The 13,172-nt window shown below is 44.5% G+C and overlaps 1 protein-coding gene and 1 long non-coding RNA gene across 9 annotated transcripts; one reads left to right on the top strand and one right to left on the bottom strand.

The window, feature by feature from the left end:
* Positions 1-120: 120 nt before the first annotated feature.
* fbrs (fibrosin) lies at positions 121-12,781 on the top strand. Of its 8 annotated transcripts, none has more exons than XM_029133779.3 (18): positions 121-1,895; positions 3,643-3,819; positions 4,132-4,158; positions 4,329-4,358; positions 4,641-4,689; positions 4,975-5,299; positions 5,387-5,619; positions 5,968-6,215; positions 6,301-6,345; positions 6,511-6,609; positions 6,847-6,930; positions 7,139-7,177; positions 7,551-7,622; positions 7,730-7,883; positions 8,039-8,119; positions 8,317-8,400; positions 9,374-9,587; positions 9,844-12,781. In XM_029133779.3, the coding sequence occupies exons 1-18, from the start codon at positions 1,593-1,595 to the stop codon at positions 11,372-11,374; spliced, it is 3,795 nt and encodes a 1,264-aa protein (XP_028989612.1). In that variant the 5' UTR covers positions 121-1,592; the 3' UTR covers positions 11,375-12,781. The 8 variants fall into 8 exon arrangements, with proteins under 8 accessions (XP_028989612.1, XP_028989615.1, XP_028989613.1 ...); XM_029133782.3 differs by having other exon boundaries at positions 9,377-9,587; XM_029133780.2 differs by having other exon boundaries at positions 7,733-7,883.
* On the bottom strand, positions 2,889-4,163 carry LOC121201831 (uncharacterized). Its single transcript, XR_005896981.2, has 2 exons — positions 3,871-4,163; positions 2,889-3,779 (listed from the first exon to the last, which is right to left on the bottom strand). It is a non-coding gene; the product is annotated as an uncharacterized LOC121201831 (long non-coding RNA).
* Positions 12,782-13,172: the final 391 nt, after the last annotated feature.

The following is a 13,172-nucleotide window of genomic DNA, read 5'->3' on the forward strand; positions in this document are numbered from 1 at the left end:
TAAGCGACCATCTGATAGCAGCAAACCTGTCGAGCTGTTTTTGTATGAAAGGGTGCGTTTCCACGTGGTGGCGGTAGGGGGCAGTATGCACGAGTAGCGCCACCGACGGACCAGCTTGGCGACTGAGGAAGAAGAGTGGCGCACACAATGCACTGTACGCTTGACAAGGGTTGTGTCTCCCTGATTTTCAGGATAAATTTCCAATTCAGTCTAAACTTGTAACGGGGCAGCAGCGAAGCCTTTCAGTTTCCCTGCGTTTTATTCCCGCCGTGGATTTCGTGAGGAGAAGAAATCGTGTGAGCGAAAACCTCGGCGACTGGTTCAACTTCTCCTAAACATTGGATTACACTGTGAAGGCTGCATGAAGGAGTTGCCCAGCCCAACGGGGGCTTGGCCGACACCCTCGTTTATGGAAATCGACACCGAGGCTTTCATATTTGGGCCTTGATTTTTTTCTTTATGATGGGGATTAATAGTGGGACGATTTGGGGTTAAATCAGCGGTCAGTTATTATTGTACGAGTGACTGGCTGATTCAAAGCGTCCGTTTTGCTCCCTTTAACATTTGAGAGGCTTGTGGCTTAGCTGGCTAACAGCTGGATCGGCTAACGCTATCTAGCTAGACTCAGTGCTAGCGTTACGTCTTTCTTTTGATGTGATGCGAATTCAACCATTATTATCGGCCACAAGCATTTCGACAGGACGTTATTTTGTTCTTCAGTGTGTGGATTAGCAGCTAGCTTTACACTGCGTTATCCGGCTTGTCAGTCTTTCCAAACACATTTAAAGAATATAGGTTTATTCTTAAGTTGTTGCGTGAATATATTGTAATGTATTGAGTTAGCCGTGTACATGCTAACCAAATAAGCAAAGGCTAATTGGCTGGAGTCAACACTGACCTAGCTAGCAGTAGCGTTAACTACTTTAACTCAGACAGCTCCTTTACTCCTTAAATTTGGAGTAATATGAAGTAACTGTCAGCAACAATACTTTACGTTACGGAAAAATACCATGGCCACAGATGCGTTAATGTCGGATCTTTATGTTACTGGCCTTGCTAACTGTTAGCTAACCGTATCATTTTGCTAATAAAATTGTCGGCGTGTGCAGAAATAGGAAATTCTAGAGCGGTTTAAGCAGTGCTAAGGTTGGGGTGATTTTCTTTTTGAAAACTATCTAAGGGTGATTTGGCCTGGTTCGCTAGCAACACACCCAGACGTGTCCTTTTTTGTTTACATGCGTATAACTTATGTGGTTGTCTGTTCAATTCCGTGCTAGCTAGCTAACGTTAGCCTTCACCGAGACACAGTCAGCTATGTCCTGACATTTGTGTCGTGGATGATTTAAATTCCCATGTGAATCTAAGTTTCATTGAAATGACACTAAAATTTCGCCGAAAGAAAGGGACTGATGCCAATAGACTGTTGTCAGAGGACGGTAAATAAGCCACTGGTTTCATTAACGCCATTTTAACAGGGCTCCCAGCGAGGGCCTGTGTGGTGGTGTTTTATTTGCGGTTCGGTGCCTTCCGCCGGACCGGGACTTGAGAAAAGTGCCTTTGGTCTCATTGGAGTTGGAAAAGGAGCTTGGAACATGGAGGGTCCGAGCCGAGGCACTGGATTCAGACAGAGCCGAAGGTCGCGTTCACAGCGTGACCGAGAGCGGCGGCGGAGGAGAGTCGACCTGGCCGAGGAGCGGGCCACATCCCTGTCCTCAGGCTCCGATCGGGAGGCTTGTGGGACGAACAGCGTCCTGGGTCCCGGTGGGAGAGAATGTCGGCCCGGTTTTGGAAGACACAGGCCTCCACGGCGTAGGAAGCGAGAGTCTGTGTCCTGCGAGGAAGACCTCATTGACGGCTTCGCTATTGCGAGCTTTATCAGCTTGGAGGCACTGGAGGTAATTGTCTTGATTTTACACCAAGTCGTCAGCTGTCATCCATCAAACAGCATGTATTTTCCCAATTAGTATAAACAAAGTGATGGATGAGTCTTCAATATAGTGTGGCAGGCAACCGGCACCACTGCTTCTCTAATTGATAGGCATACATAATGGAATGAGAATTTAAACCTGTATTTTCCATCCTTGCCCGTCACGTCAAATCATGTCTCCTTCCCTCCACCAAAAGGTGTGGAAAGGCTGCAGAACGACTGCCTTAACTCTGACACCAGTTCTCGTCATCCACTCGGGCCAAACCCTAGGGCATCCCTGTGATGGGTTCTGGAGAGGCCTCAATTATTCATGTTCTAATTCTGTGAGGTGTTGATGAGCTGCCAGTGCGCTTTTCCGCAAAAAGAAAGAAAAGTAGATGAGCACAGTGGTGTGGTGCTCAACACATTACTTGCAACAGGGCTCTTTGTCTAATACTTTCAATTCCTAAAACCTGTTCATGTCAGTTGTATGTGCATCCAGACAGGCAGGAAATGATAGGTAATCTACCTTCAGGGTGGATGCGTTATCTGTTTTTGACCGCAGAGTCAGGACCAGAAGGCAAGTTATTTGTAAGTAGGTTATGTTGTAAAATTTACCTCCACACACATACAGCAGTACTGTTCACCAGGATTGCTTGATTTTACAGTCAAATGATCCAGTGAATGCTTGTTACTATCTCAATCTGCTTATAGAAAAAAGGGGGAAACCAAGACTTGCTTGTGATTACTAATGGAATGTAACAATTTCCTTCACCATGTGCAATTTCCTGCATGAATTTATTAACTGTCTGCAGATATTCTGAGGAAGATTTATTGAAACAAGGCACTGACTAATTCATATTGAGTTGCCTGCATTTAAAGCATTTGGAAGTTTAATTTTAGTTCAGTTCAGTATGAATGTAGCAAAACGGATGTCAATACTTAAGGAGTTTCAGCCAAAATAATTTACAAAACAATCATATGTAAATACATTTTTTTTAATGAATCATACCAACAACTGAAAAAGTCAGCTGTATCTTTCGAGATTTACTGTGTTCAGCTCATTGTTTCTTACATATACAATAGACATACACAGTTTATTTTTATGCCTCTTGATGCACCCGGTTGTCTTTCCTCGTGGCCTGGCTGCGTTTGCTTAAGTTTGGTGCACTGCAACATAAGACAGAATTCAAAACGAAACACAAATTAGGACAAGCACTTGGCCAGTTTGACTATACAGATGCACTTAGCCCCGCTGTTTATAGAGAAAATGCAGGGAAATACAGAAACGCTGCTCAAATACGACCACATCGTCCTGCAACTTTTCAGGTTTCTTCACTCGTGTTCTGGTGTAGCTAAGACAGAATGACAGTTCTGCTTTCTAATATTACATTTTTGTGGCTTTGAGTATTGTTTATTTTGGCAGTTTGTGCTCTTTAAATGAACAATTTTATGCTATTTATGTATAGACATCACATTAAAAAAACAAAGATTAACTTCAAACACCTCTTAAATATACCTCATAACTGAGTGTCTGCATAAGTAGTACTATATCATTCCTTCTGCATTACACCATTCAAGTGTTTCTATTTTTATGATCCCTCAGAGTAGAAACTTTGCTGACGTTCGTCCTGGCAGGTCATTAATTGTAGTTAAGCTGTGGTCTTTGGCCTTGGTCATCCACATTCGTGCTTTTTGACGCTCCTGTAAACAGAGATTATTTTTCTACTCATCAGATGGACTGTTCCCTGAAGCCCAGTCAGCGCACAGATATGCTTGGAAGGAGGAACAAGGGGAAGCGAGGGCCTGAGGAGAACGGTGGAGGGCCACTGTCAGAGCCGGAGGAGGGAGCCCCACACAGCTATTCCAGCAGCTGTTTGAAGAAGAGAGAGAACAAGAGAAGGAAGTTAGAGGTGAACTAATGCGCCTTAATGCTGCTGGGCTTAAACGTTGGTTGTACTGACCTTCATCTTCGTCATGTTACACGTACAGCTTATTCTTGATCCACCTATGTTTACCTTTCTGGGAGCTGATGACCTGTAAATCCAGAAAATGAGCAGGTTAAACTGGTTTGCACACATGCTATTAGATCTGCAATTCAACTGTTGGCTTTGAGTGAAGTAGTTCACTTTGAATCCCGCTTTTAATACAAAAAATAATTCAACCTAAACGTATTTTAAAATGCAATCATTATAAACTAATGCAATGTTTTGTTTTTATTCTAGGGGCAGCCTTTGGAGACTGGCTACATTGTAAGTTTTTTTCATATACATATATATATATAAGATGCTCCAAAACTATTTGTAGCCAACTGCTTCTGGCTTTGTCATTTTTAAATAAAAATCTCTGAATCCTGTGATGTTGCCATGAATGTCTGCTATTGCACATCTCAGTGTTACGTTTTCCCTCTTGTTTCTTCCAGTGCGACACTGAGAGTGACACAGGAGACAAGGTGTGTAGTGTTCATCACTTACTACAAACGTGTTGTCTTAGAAAATAAATGTGTGACTATTAACATAGTTTACACTTCTTGTCGCGCATGAGGGAATTTTGCTGGATGTCACTTGGCAACTAATAGAGGGTGTCCTGTGGAAACACAGCTCACCTAACTCGGTTTACGTCTAACATTTTGTAGAGGGGTTTTACTTAATCAGTGAGTTGTGCAATGAAATTTTAATGTGCCAAAATTTATGCACAAGTAGCTCATCATTCTAATATAATCTTTTCCATTTAGGCCTCTGACAATGACGTGGATCCAATGTTTACAGTCAGTACTAAGAAAGGTATGAGAATTTTTGTCCACCTGTTTTTTTTTTTCTGCTGCTCCACTTCCGCAAAACTGTGAACTAATCTACTAACAAAGCAAAACTTAGATCTTGCCAGGAAATGTTGAAATAGCCAGATAGAATTTGGACTGTGGTGCTAATTAATTGGTTTTAATCAATTGTCCAAACAGTAAAAGATAAAATATATTGAATTTTGTGCTTCTACATAAGTTCAAGTAAAAGTAATACCATCTAAGACACATATAGACTGAATCATGTGCTAACTAAACCGTCCTCTTTTAGTTGTGGAGCCTGCTCCCTCAAACATCGGCACATCCATGGGCAAGAACTGTCTGTCTCTGTCGGCACGTTGTGGTGTCTCGCGCCTGACGGTGACGCCGCGAGTATCTGGGCTGGAGCGAAGTCAGGAGAAAAGCCTGGAGCTGCATTTCCCAGAGCTTGATTCTTCTACCTCTTCTGCCTCCCGCCCGCCTTCCTTTCCCCCGGGCACAACCGTGGGCTCCCGGCGCAGCCCGATAAATGTTAACAACCGCCACATTGGCAGCCCCCCACTCTCTAAACACAAGCCCTTCCTCTCTCTCCCTGGACGACCTCACATCTACAACAGGTATTAAACTTTAGATTCCTTTCTTTTCATGTTTCTTCTTTTAATCCACTAAACAACAAATTTAACCAATGTTTTTTGTCTTCTCAGGAGCAGCACTCCAGTCAAACCTGCATCTACATCTGTTGCATCTGCATCACCCTCCATGCGTCCCTCGACTCCGTCCACGAGTGTGGCCCCACCCTACATGAGGGGCACAGGATCCTCTGGGCCACTACGACCACCATCCCGGGCCAGCTCTGGGGCGCTATACACGTCCTCACCTGGTCTGCCTCCACCGCCTCCTCTGCTCCAAGCTCCTGCCCACTCAGCAGCAGCAGCAGGTACAGGAATATATGTCTATGTATATATGAGGTGCTACACGTTTTTAGGGAACAACACTGGCTTACGTTATTAAAATAGACCAAAGCCAGACTTCCTCTGTTAGTCGTCTGGGGTGCCGAGGAAGTTGTGTGTAGAAGACCTGAGATCCTTTGTATTACACAGAAGTTTCACTACTATAGTGGAAGTGACTTACAAAAATTTGCAATAGTGCAGGTTTCAAAACCAGACTATAATGTTCAATATTAAGAGCTAGTTGGTAGTTTGTCTTTTGTTCTTTTGTTATAATAACATTCTTCAACACAAACCAGGAATTACTTTTCACCAGAACTCTCACTTCTTGAATTCAGCAGAGCGCGAGGGCAGACGCAGCGTTCCAGGGGCTGAAAACAGCGCCGCGGCTGCAGGCCGCAGCACTCCCGGCGGTGCATCAGCATCGAGTTCCGCACAGAGCTCATCAGGCCGGACGTCTCAGAACCAGCCGAGCATTCAGCCCCTTGCCTTCCAGTTCCATCAGCACAACCACCAGCACCAACACACGCACACGCACCAACACTTCACTCCCTTCCTGCACCCCACAGCTACCGCGCCGCCTCTGGTGAGGGACACTCTGCTGCTGTGCTGAACATCAGTGTAAATGAAACTTTTCTGCTTTTAACCCACAAACTATCTTTGCCTTTCAGTTTGATAAGTATCCAGGCAAAATGGACGGGCTATACCGAAACCCTGTGAGTATTTTATATTAAGTTGCTTGAACTATTTGGTGGCAGTTAACAAGTTACCACATAAAAGAGAAGGCAGATACTACAGATCAGCTACCTACATTTATTAAACCTACTTAGCTAAGTGATCACACCAGGTTGATGCATGTATTTTTGTCTGTGTGGTGGCAGTTCTTTCCACAATTCCCGCCACCCTCAGTGCCGAGTATCCCACCTGTGATTCCTCCCACTGGACCTTTCAGCTCTTTACAAGGAGCATTTCAGCCAAAGGTAAGGAAAACAATTTTCTTGCAGTTTGGCTTGGCTATTTGTGGGTGATCTCACATTACCTGGTGTATTATTTTACTCAATATAGATATTATACAATAGCAATATTGTTGAAAAATACTGTGTGCAAAATATGGGAAGCACCACACACAGATAATTGATGCAAAAAGGGAGACGTGATGAGTTGTAGAAGTGGAAGATCACTAGGCTGTAGCTGATGTGTTGTGCTGTGTGTGACAGCCTCTTGTCCCTCAGGGAACGGGTCCTGACATAACTGCACGTCTTGGAGTTGTGCCTCACCACCTGCAGCCCAAAGACCCCAGGGTAGGTATAATACACTCACTCACAGTCTGTCCACATCATTCCCCATGTGATGATTTTGGTTTGCATCAAAATACAGTGAACAGCCAGTTCCAGGCTTGAACTGGCTGACATTTGGGCCTAGTCAGTACAGTAACAAGTGCAAAACTATTCCTAATGAAGAGTGAGCTATGTTGACTAAAGGTGGTTTGACACTTCTGTTCTTTTGTAGCTAACTGATCCATTTGGGACATCGTTGAAAATCAGTAATGTAAGCAAAAACTGATATTTCTGAATCCCTTGGCTCCTTAAAACTTTCAGCCTGTTTTACTTTCTCACTACTTCCACTCACTCTTTGCACTAACCTAACTTGACTGCTACTGGTCTATTCTATGCTCTTGCACACCCAGTTAGATATTTCAAGCCTATATCCTATTCATCTTTGTTCCTTTTTTCAGCGCACATACATATTTTTCCTTTTATACGCCCAAACTTATAAGGAATCCTATCCAGCTGGATTTACTCAGGGGCTAGTCGACATTTCTGAACAAGAAGAGCAACATCTGACTCTGTGTGCAAAGGCTTAAAACTGCAAGGGCTAGATTCAGGAAACGTAGTAACCTCCAGTGTTTTTTGCCATGCAGAAACCAGGAAAATGGTGTGCTATGCATGTGTATGTGGCCTGGATGATTCTAAACCATCAGAAGAAAGTAAAGGTGCGTGTTTGTCTTTTTCACTTTGGTCTAATTGTAAAGCAGTATATTTGTACTAAGAAAGTAGGATGTGGCCTTTAGATGCCTGACTAACTACAGTTGTCTTCCAGCAGATGCAGGCTGATCCTCACAAGCTGGACTTCCGTAGCGACCTGCTGGCCCGTCTTCCTGGGGCCGGAGGCCTCGGACCCCTGGGGCCCATGGGCGCAGCCCTACCGCCCACACATGATCTGACCAGACCTCCTAGTCTGTTCTCAGCTGCAGGTGCATGCATACACATTTGTGCCTCCTAAGAAATGGCTGAAACATTGTCAGTAATGTTTTTAATATGACATGTTCTGGCACCTCTGACTGTCTGAATTATAGCACGATGCAGGGGTTGTGGGATGTGCTTGATTTGGTTACTGTCTTTCCCACAGGTGCAGTCAATCCGTCCTCAGCCCCTTTCATCTCGCCATCAGCCCCACACTCCTCTTTCCTTGCACCAGCTGCACATTTAGGTAGGAGCTGCTAAAAAGGCACATGTGTATTTCACTGAAATAATAAAATAATGAATAAATGATTTTTGTTACCTTTTATGAATAGGAACTCTTCTTAGCTTAGGAAGTCTTTGTGTTCTCTTAAATACATCAGCATCACCTACATCTACATAAAAACAATATCCATAATGCTAATGTTAATATGTATTATGTTTCAGATCCATATGGACGATCCCCACCCTTCACTCCACTGGGAGCCCTGGGTTCTGGTGCCTTTGGTGGACTTGGCAGTCCAACACTGGGTCAGTGTCACAGTGTTGCTCATCATGAACACAAGCTTTGAAGCATAGGCTCAGATCTGTCAGAACAGAACAAAGGGCTGCTTTAGGAATGGTGTTTAACTTCTTTCATCACTAGATCTCACCCATTTCATTTTAGTTTGTGTGTGAGGGTCAGGGGTCAGCTCATGACCACATTTTAGATGAAAGGGTCTTGTTCAGACATTTAAAGAAGACGCTTTGTTCTCATTTCAGTTTTAGTTGGACTTTGGATAGACTGGATTGGGTAGACCCTGTAATGATCTCCTCTGCCTTATAACTCTGCTGCTGCACATGAAATCAGCCTGGATGCAACAACCAAGTGTTGAATTGTGTAAAATACAACATGTTTATGTATATGAATATACATACAGGTGTAATATTTGGGACTCATTAGAAGTTAACCTGGTGACTTTCGATTTAATCAAAGCAGAAAGTGCGTGTGGGCAGAAAACAATTAGTGCTTTTGCCCACGTAGTGCAGTACATAAGGGTTTTTAATTTAAAAGTCTTTAACACATCCGACTCAGCGGGGGAGGATCATAAAACACAGACTGGCACATTAACTGTGATCGGAGGAGCTGTGCAGAATGGTGATGAGCTTGTTGGCCGCACTAACTAAAAAACACAAACACTGACCAACGGTCAGTTTTGGAAAGAGGAACTTTCCAAAGTGGTGAGGTGGCTGCTTCTTTAGAAGTTTATTGACTTCAACTTTCCCTTAAGCCTTTATTTACCCAACATTGACAGCTTAGAATTTTGTACCTTTTTTCTAAAGTAAATACATAATGTCTTGGAAATACATTAGCTTAACACTTAAAAATTGAGTTGATGACCTTCGCAAATATCAAATTAGATGTTCCTCGTTTCCACAATAAATTCAATAAAGAATAACTCATGTCTCCAAACAATGAAACTCTACTGTTTCATCTCTCAATGACTGTGTCTTCTATCTACAGCAGGCCTCCACATTGGCCCTAAAGACTCACCAGCTGGTGTGGTTGGGGGCTTGCCCACCCCCAACCATCATGACCCATGGCGTCTACATGGTGGCCCTTCTGGGTTCCCTGCTGGCTCCAGCTGGGCTAAAGGCGCAGACAAGAGGGACGAGAGGGATCGAGGAAAAGACGGGGAAAGGAGAGAAATCCCACACATCAAGGATGAAAAGGACAGGTATGTTTGTGCTGACTTTTAAATTGAAAAAGAATAATAATATATTACCTGAGGCTGTTACTTATTGAAGATGTCTGTAAGGCAGAAATTAGCAACAGTAAAACATCCCCAGTAAATTGTACAACCTGGTATTCAAGTGAAAACAACAGCAGATGTTTTCCCTTGTGTCTTTACCTTTTGAACTGTTTGTTTAGGAAAGTACTATGCATTGTTGAGTATTTCTGCTACCCACATTTATGCACGTTATGTTCTACAGAGACAATATGCTGTATGGCCGACCACCTGTGAGAATGTCTCCAGTTGGCCCCAACTTCAAGCCCCGCAGTAGCACTCCACTCTCCCACATTAATGGCCACAGCAGTGCTCTGGGTGTGACCAGTGGCCCTATTGAGGACTTGACACGCAGCTTGAACAGGAACAGAGACCGAGACAGAGATGGAGACAAGAGGCCATTGGCCACAGTGTCTTCGCGGGTTCCTCCTGTTGGCCCTTCATCTTTAGTAGCAGACAGAGATAGACCAAGGTCTTCCTCATCATCTGTTCTCACTACTCCCCCACCATCCAACCGCTCTGCTCAATCTCCACTGGACCTTTACCCCCGCTCACTAGCCCCAACAGCACACAGCCTCCACGGCGAACCCTCTCACTCCCAGAAGGACCAGCCTGCGTCATCGGCTTCAGCCTCTGTTTCTTCTTTGTCTCAGGCAAAGAAGTCTGACCGAACCACAACGCCAGTCTCCAAACCGCCTCACCCTTTCTCTATTAAAGTAAAGGAGGAGAGAAAAGAGGAGCCAGAGCATATTCCCATCACTCTGCCTCCCCCAGCAACCAACCACAGCTTTGACCGCCCAAACAGCCATCCTCATCATCCAAGTTCTGGGACTCCTTCCTCTTCATCTTTATCACTGACTCCTACCCCTGGTGTTCCCCTCCCACCACCCACTCCAAATCCCTCCCACCTTTCCCTTCTGGAACGGTCAAGACTTGAAGCATATCTGGGGGGCCCAGCAGGTCCTGCAGGGTTGGTAGTGGGTCCAGGAGACCGTTTCCCCCATGGCCCAGTCCAAGGGCCATCGCAGGGTCCACATAGCTTTACATGGGATCCCTGGAGAGAGCTGGCAGCTCAGCAGCAACATCAGCATCGTAGGGAGGCGTTGGCACTTCATTCTGATCCTCACCTCGCCCTGCGAGCCGACCCACATCTGGCTCGGCTGCTCCAGCATCAGCGCCTTTTCGAGGCAGCAGCGGCAGCCAACCCTCACCACCCTCCAACTCCTACCTCTTCTGCTTCCACCTCTGTTGTTCGCCAGGAATTCGGCCTCATGCACCATCCTTTTGACCGGCCCCCTCAGCTTGGACCCCCGGGAGGAGGTCTTATTGATGAGGAGCAGCGTGCCCAGATTTTGAGGGAAGACTTTGAGCGAGCTCGCTACTTTGGAATGCACCCACACCTCCCACCTGGCTCTCACCTCTCCAGCCCCTCTCATGCTGCTACTGCCGCTCATCTGGAGCATCTCCACCCTGGCCTTCTCGCCCACACGCTTCCACCCGGAGCCGCTGCTGCTTCCCAGCACCACGCAAGCCTCTACCCCAGACTAGGCCCACTTACCCCACACCATGTGCCCAATGGCATTCTGGGGAAGACCCCTGCAGGCTTGGTGGGAGCACTGGCAGTGGGGGCACCCCCTCCACTCATTCCGTCCACCAGCCGGTCGTCCACATCTCCCCGCAGACTTCCAGGTGAGCTGGCACTGTACAGTGCCCACAAAGACGGAGAGTCCAGATAGTACAGGGACAATAGTGGAGGAGATTAAGGGAAATGTCAGGATCACTGTGCTGCTCTCAACCTGCCCCATTTCCCTCTTGTGGACTACTAACCCAGCCCTACCAGTCACAATCAAACCAGTTCCAGGTCCCCTTCTCATAAAAAGGGAAACCATAACAAGGAGGTGAGGGTAGAGAGGGAAATGCAAGATGTCTGAGTGTGACTAAGAATATGCCCATGGTTCTGTCAGTGCAATTGAAAGGTACATGGTTTCTGTGCATCCTTGTTGTATTTTTATTTTATACTGACTGTTGGTTATTACAGCACTCGCGTTCAGAAGCTGTGGGATGAGGCAGAGGACAGCTTTTTTTTTCTCCATTTGTCAGGTGAAATGTGATCAATACTTTTCCAGGAGTATTGGACATTACTTCCAGTGGGATGTACTCTTGGATCACACCTTTTTAAGGGTTCATCCTCTGCTTGGGATATTATAAGGCCCTCCTCCTTCAAACTTCAGCCATGATCAGGTATTATGGATGAGGACTTTTAGAGTGGTGACGTGGTGCTTTCTGTTCCGTCTTAGTGTCTTTTAGATTAATGGAGACCATGTAATGAAGATCAGAAAGCATTGTACCTCAGTTTCCTGCTTTACCTAAAAAAAAAATTTACTCCAAACCCTCAGCTTCACTGAGATTCCCTTGTTAGCTCGTTACTTTTATTTAGTTTTTTTTATTGTTTTGTTTTCAAAGGATGAATGGCAAAATGAACTGTGCTACACTGTGTAAGTGAACACAGTATTTTAGAGCTTCCTGTAACTGTTTCCCAGTCTCCTCTTGACTATATGAGCAGGACCAGATTATAGTAGTCTAGAGAAATTGCCTTTGTAATTATTATTCTCAACAATAATTATCTTCTATAATAATAAATATATTCACTGTTATGTTATTTGTCATTGTTTCGGGTATCAACCAGTACACTCTCCCTAAGTAGTACAGTTTCAAACCATGCAAAAGACAAAATAAATGGCTTGTGTCACAGGTAACCTTTGCTAGTGAACCTTAAGCCCTCTTCACTGCAACCTCTGGCCTCTTCACGGATCTAATGACTTTACTATGCTGAGGGAGAGAAACAGAGAGGTTTTCCTGTGTGTTACTGGTTGTGTGTTCTATCCATTTTGGACTATGGGAGCCTTGTACATTGAACTGTCAAGTTGTTTCACCAACAGAAGTAAGTTATATACATGGATAAGTGGGACATCTGCTGAAGAACTGAAAAAAAATATATAAGGACTTGTGTCAAAAGACAACATGACAGTGGGTAACCTGAGAGGGACAAGACTGGGTCGATTATTTTAATATGACCATTTTATACCTTTCGAACCCCTCCCCTAGAGACCACAAAGATTGATTATTAAATGAATTGTTGTTTACTCTGTTGTGTGGCTCATTTGTTCTGAGTGAAACGTTTGTATCATTGTGTTTGCCATATTATTTCCTGAGTTACTCCAAAAACCGTATTCAGCATAAATGGTCCCAATAAGGGTAAATGTCTACTACACCTTGCCACAGCCTGCGATAACATCCCAACTGAACCGAAATTATATGTGGACTGATTCATTTTATTTTTAAAGAATAAAAGATTCTGTACCCAATTAATATGGGGGATATTTGCTAACGGGTTATATCAGGCAGCCTGATAGAGAGTGAAATTATGTTCTGTTTGAAAATTATGGTATCAGCCTACTGCCGAAACTCTGAAGAATCCTGCAATATTAATACACGCACAAACATACATAAGGTTCGCTGCCATTCATTTGTCAC

The sequence above is a fragment of the Betta splendens genome, chromosome 19 (assembly GCF_900634795.4).
Source record: "Betta splendens chromosome 19, fBetSpl5.4, whole genome shotgun sequence".
Classification (NCBI taxonomy): domain Eukaryota; kingdom Metazoa; phylum Chordata; class Actinopteri; order Anabantiformes; family Osphronemidae; genus Betta; species Betta splendens.